General features: G+C 39.2%; 1 protein-coding gene across 1 annotated transcript; it reads left to right on the top strand.

Annotated features, from left to right (window-relative positions):
- Window positions 1-5,133: 5,133 nt before the first annotated feature.
- Window positions 5,134-6,473, top strand: LOC134666921 (uncharacterized). Its single transcript, XM_063524226.1, has 2 exons — window positions 5,134-5,362; window positions 5,800-6,473. The coding sequence occupies exons 1-2, from the start codon at window positions 5,224-5,226 to the stop codon at window positions 6,471-6,473; spliced, it is 813 nt and encodes a 270-aa protein (XP_063380296.1). The 5' UTR covers window positions 5,134-5,223.
- Window positions 6,474-6,593: the final 120 nt, after the last annotated feature.

Genomic DNA, 6,593 nt, shown 5'->3' with positions numbered 1-6,593 from the left:
GTTGGGCCTATTTAAATAAATCATACAATTATTCAACGGTGGTGGCTTTGGTTGGGCCGTGGTTGGGCCTATACACATTTGTTTGATGGTTGGTTAATTGTTACATTTGGCCGTACGATTTGCTGGAGGGCCCTCGACAAAGGCCCTCCCGAAGATTCCCAACAGAGGGCCATTAGAGTAATTTTTTCGTTGGGCCTATTTAAATAAATCATACAATTATTCAACGGTGGTGGTTTTGGTTGGGCCGTGGTTGGGCCTATACACATTTGTTTGATGGTTGGTTAATTGTTACATTTGGCCGTATGGCTTGCTGTAGGGCCAACTGCAAAAAATTAAAAAAGGGCAATTTTTTCGATGTGCTTCTGTTAGCAAATTCAACAATTACCCAACGGCAAGTCAGGTAGGTCGGTAGGTAGTCGTGCACCAGGTTGAAGGCCCAACACAGCTTGTCCCACAAAGGGCCAACATTGTAACTTTAACGTTGGGCCTGGTGTAGGATTCTTACAATACTACCTAGGTAAATAGTTGTGTAATTTATAGTGGGCCTACAGTCTAATTATGTAATGGGCTTTTGTTTACGAGTCCTACAGTTACCCTACGTTAGGTAAGTGGTTGTGTAATACGACGTTGGGCCTTTGCTGATAAACAGAGAGCGCAACTTTGGTGCCGATGACGTCATTATGACGTTAAGTCGCATATAGGATGTTTTTTTAAAACAACATTGTAACACCTCAATGATTCTTAATAATGATAATATGTATATAAATATAATTGTTTATTTATAAAAATGCTTGGTAATTTACACAAAAAATAATGTAAACATTAAAAAACGATACGAAACGATCTCCTTCTCGTTCAATATGCTTTGTTGTTTTCAAATGTTTCTCTATATTGCTTGCTTTTGCTGTTAAATTTTGGTCACATTTTTTCATTTTTACAATCAGAAAAGGAAATTTCTGCAAATACGGGTGCATAGACTCCATAGCGACTTTTTTGTTTTTAACGTGACAAAGACAGTTAGTTATGTTTTTATACGTGGCCAGTACGTATAAAAACTCTCAACTCAAGTGAAATATCAGTAAACTAAAGAGGCTAATAAGTTGTTATTTGTTTAAGTATCTATAATCTAGATAACAACACTCTGTATTTAGCTTCACGTCATACGTCTGTCATCGGCACCAAAGTTGCGCTCTCTGCTGATAAATATTACAATTACACTACGGTAGGCATTGGTTGTATCCACATGAAGGCCCTAGGCAGCAGTTGTTGTTAATCTTCTCTGTATCGTTCCAATTTTAGTATATGTACTGCCGAAGCAACTACTTACTATACACTCTAATACTATACTATACACTCTAATTTGTATATATACTAACCGCACTTCGAAACTTCGTAAGCGAGATTTATGTTGTTTGAGATTTAAATTGAGAAAATGTTGGTAAAATACAATTTTTTAAATTTATGTATAAATTTTATAGTTATTGCTATTAGATTTATAAGTTACTTTTAAAAAATATTATGATTATATCCGGAATAATCGAGAAAATAACTATAACTTCGATGTTTGGAGACAGTAACGCCATCTAGTGACGCCACAAGCAAACTCAACTGGTAGCTATTTTGATGACGTCACGCAGCCCCTGGCCTCTGTTAAAATTCTCGTGTGATATTTATTTATTTGTTTATGGTGTTATACTCTGTCAAGCCATTTCCGTCATTAGAAAAGAGCGACAAATTTAAAAAATGTAGGCGTGAAGGGTTATCGTCCCATAGAAAATTTGAATTTCGCGACCTTTTCTATAGTTCGTTTTTTTTAGCATTAGAAAGAACTTGCAAGAAGGTAAGCGATTTTGACACGTCTTTTAATTGAAAAACGCTTTTTAAAAATCAAAAACGATTACTTATGAAAGCAGAAGAATATAAATGATCGTATTAGATTCATAATTGTTACATATTTGCCGTAACTTATTTTTAAAATGTGTTCGTCAATTAAAAGACACATCAAGATTGTTTACCTAATTTCTAATGCTAAAAAAAACGAAGTATAGTGACAGAACTTGCTTGACCGGCTATAGTTATAAATGCGACATTTGTCCTCACTGGGCCATCGAATGATATCGTTGATTAGCCAACGTTACTAAAATACACAAAGGCCCATTGTTGGGCTTCAGTGCCACTGCCAATGTTGGTAAATGCGATATATGTCATCATTGGGCCAAAGAATATTATCGTTGTTTAGCCACCGGTACCAAAATACACACAGGCCCATTGTTGGGCATCAGTACCACAGCCAATGTTGGTAAATGCGATATTTGTGCTCACTGGGCCAACGAATGTTATCGTTGTTTAGCCACCGGTACCAAAATACACAAAGGCCCATTGTTAGGCGTCAGTGCCACAGCCAATGTTGGTAAATGCGATATTTGTCATCATTGGGCCATCGGATGATATCGTTAACTAGCCAACGTTACCAAAATACACAAAGGCCCATTGTTGGGCATCCGTGCCACAGCCAATGTTGGTAAATGCGGTATTCGTCACCATTGGGCCAACGAATGTTATCGTTGTTTAGCGAACGGTAGCAAAATACACAAAAGCCCATTGTTGGGCATCAATGCTACAGCCAATGTTGGTAAATGCGATATTTGTCGTCATTGGGCCATCGGATGATATCGTTGATTAGCCAACGTTACCAAAATACACAAAGGCCCATTGTTGGGCATCAATGCTACAGCCAATGTTGGTAAATGCGATATTTGTCGTCATTGGGCCATCGGATGATATCGTTGATTAGCCAACGTTACCAAAATAAACAAAGGCCCGTTGTTGGGCATCAATGCTACAGCCAATGTTGGTAAATGCGATATTTGTCGTCATTGGGCCATCGGATGATATCGTTGATTAGCCAACGTTACCAAAATAAACAAAGGCCCATTGTTGGGCATCAGTGCCACAGCCAATGTTGGTAAATGCGATATTTGTCGTCATTGGGCCATCGGATGATATCGTTGATTAGCCAACGTTACCAAAATAAACAAAGGCCCATTGTTGGGCATCAGTGCCACAGCCAATGTTGGTAAATGCGATATTTGTCATCATTGGGCCATCGGATGATATCGTTGACTAGCCAACGTTACCAAAATACACAAAGGCCCATTGTTGGGCATCCGTGCCACAGCCAATGTTGGTAAATGCGGTATTCATCACCATTGGGCCAACGAATGTTATCGTTGTTTAGCGAACGGTAGCAAAATACACAAAGGCCCATTGTTGGGCATCACTGCCACTGCCAATGTTGGTAAATGCGATATACCTATGTCATCATTGGGCCAACGAATATTATCGTTGTTTAGCCAACGGTACCAAAATACACAAAGGCCCATGGTTGGGCATCTGTGCCACAGCGAATGTTGGTAAATGCGATGGTGGGCCAATACAAAATTAATGTTGGCTACGGAACGAACCTCATCCCAACGTTTTCCCTACCGTTGGCACCGTGGGCCCCAACGAAAATGCTACTAGGGTATAGGTACCCACTTAAGTTATCGTCAGACAAATTCGCGCCTTCGTACATGGCTAAGATATAAGTACATAAAAATTCATCACATCCTTATTAGACCTACCAATAAATTATTCTTTTGTAAAATTAATTGAAAATATTCATGAAAGGAACGGGGTAAATTCCCAAAGGTGAAAGGTGAAATATTCTAATAAATATCAAATGGTATGAACTACCTGTGATAGAAACTTATTTTTATTAATTTTACTTTAATTCATTTTATTTCATAAAATATAGTAGGTACCTAACTAACAAAATCCCTAACACAACTCGCTACTTGAAACAAGAGGTGGAAAAGCTAAATGCTGGTTTATGCACAATGCAGCTACATTTGATTTAAAGACTGCAAATTCGTATTCATCAAATATAAACAAATAGAATATCATCTCATCTGTATCAAATTCACTGGTTGCGCTCAAAGCGATCGCACAAATGCGACACATTTAAAAAAAGGGTTTAAAAATTTTAAACCTATTTTAAATGTGTTTTAAATTAAAATGTATTATAATAAATGTATTCCTGTTCCAGTCTTATATATGTATTCACCAATTGAATAACACCCCCTCCAGATTACATCCGTCCACCCCCGGCTCTCCCTAGCCGCCCGAAATAAACAAAGGAAAATCATTAACATACATAATTTAAATTAAATACAACTTGACAGTTAACCGTTTCTACAGGGATTGTTTTGTTTAAGTTGTATTTGTCGATAAATGTTCATGTTTATGATGAATAATTGAATAAACAAACGTGAAAAAAAGTGGAATCTGCGATTGGGCCCGGCGCGTCCGCCCGCCCTGCCACGTAGCGGGTACTGAGCTCACACTGAACTACTGACGCGCCGGAAAACGACGAGCTTTCCGAACTCCGCGGTACATTTGCGCACACAGGGCCGCAGGGGCAGTACACGTACGGTCAGTCAAGAAAGTGGTCTACACTTTTCGACTATATCAATCAGATGATAGAGTCGAAAAGTGGTAGACCACTTTCTTGGCTGACTGTACCTACGAGTACATACAGTCGAGCGCACTTGCATCAGACAGGTACTGGTACGGTAATCCATCAAAAACCTTTTAACATTTTTACTCTATACTATTTTTAGGGTTCCGTAGTCGACTAGAGAAGCATTTTCGCCATATAGTAGATTTAGTAAGGAACACAAAAATGTATGGAACAGCACACACTTTAATCTCAGGCGATGCCGCTTGGCACGATTGTTCCTTAGGTCAAACAAAGTTGATCTGACCCAGTAGCCGGGAGATCGTACCATGCAGACCCCCCAAAAAGGGGGGGTGAAAGGGTCGGCTGCCCAGGTCCAATCTATGTTATATTCCTTCCTAGTCTTAGCAACTATAGTCCGTTTTTTTTAGCATTAGAAAGAACTTCGCAGAAGTAAGCTTGTGGTTCCAAATCCGGCACTTTTAGCGGTAATAATTTGAAGTAAATTATATGTATTGACCATGCTACATTAGATAATTCAATAATTATTAACAATTATATTTCATCGTTTCATTCTCGATATAAGGCAACTAGCACGCTTTTAGAGTACTTCATTTGATTCAAAATCGGTATTAGTAGTTCCGGCGGCCACCACCTGGGGGTGGGGAGCTGCCGTAGACTTCATTCCTTATTCGTGCACGGCAACGAGCGCACGCGCTAAAATCATGCCTAAGCGTACTATCGACGAACGAATTAGTGCATATCACAAAAAAATAGAAGAATTACAACGAAAGAAAAATAAAGAACCACCTTATAAACGGATTCGAGTAATTCAGTCCTCGTCTGACGAGGACAATGACCAAGGTAAATTAGTGTTTTTTTATTTTGTTTTAGTGGTTATTTCATCAAGAAATATTACAATCTAGTTTCTAAAGTGTAATCTTTAAAACATTTACGTAATTTAAACGTACGAAATTGATGCTGAGTTTTGTCTACCTACCCTCAGATTTTTTTTTATAACTTAAAGAATGTTAAACGCACGGTTTTAGCTGCGAGCTACCTCTGTGTTGTTTTAACGTATGTTTAAAAGTCGGGATTGACTGCGAGTCAATTGCGATAACGTGATTAACTGCGAGTTAACCACGAGGCATTTGCCGAACATAACATGCAAAACAATAAGTTATCATAATTAGTTAAGTTGTCTTGTCTGCGAGACATGTACAACTGAGTTTTCTCATAACTCACCTACCTACCTTCTTTTGGGTCTCCAAATAAAATATACATTTTTATTTTTATTTTAGATACAAATATTGTTGTCCATCGTCCTTTAACGGACCAAATTAATCGAGAAGGCAGCGTGACTGAACCTTTTCAAGTCGAGGGGCACCAGTGCACTCAACCATTACCAATGAATGACCTCGAGGTGAATCCTCGCCAAAACACTGAGCCAGAACATGAGATAGCCGAGCCGGAGGTGGAGCAAAGTGCTCCTATGCCCGATGAAACCGCGCAAGCATCCGCGGAAATGGTAGAACCGGAACTACTTATGGCCTTGGGCGAGTCCACAGATGATATACCTGAATTTGGTAAACCGATACACGACAGTTTAGCCAGTCTGTGGTTACCTCTACTAAAAAAGGGTCTGCTCAAAGAAAACAAAGAAAAACTTTTAAAAAGTTATTTAATACCCGAAAACTGCAAGCTTCTGCAGTCACCAAAACTTAACGCAGAGATCTCAGCTGCAGTATCTGAAATAGTCAGAGGGCGCGATAAAAAACTGTCTGGTTTTCAACAACAGCTCGGTGCAGGCATTACTGCACTCAATAAGGGTATGGAGATCCTACTAAATAGCGATAATAAAGCCCAGGCTCTGACTCATTTCAGTGACAGCTGTCGAATCTTGACAGACCTTCACTGCGCGTCGACCAAAGATAGAATAAAATTGATAACTCCTAGTCTGGAAAATGGACAGTGAAGGAGCGAGAGAGACAAAGAATCGACGCACTCGAAATGTGGTGTTGGAGACGAATGCTGCGAGTATCTTGGACACAACACCGTACAAACGTCTCCATACTTGAAGAACTTAAGGTGAAAG

The sequence above is a fragment of the Cydia fagiglandana genome, chromosome 8 (genome assembly GCF_963556715.1).
Source record: "Cydia fagiglandana chromosome 8, ilCydFagi1.1, whole genome shotgun sequence".
Lineage (NCBI taxonomy): Eukaryota > Metazoa > Arthropoda > Insecta > Lepidoptera > Tortricidae > Cydia > Cydia fagiglandana.
This window is presented reverse-complemented; position numbering and strand designations above follow the sequence as displayed.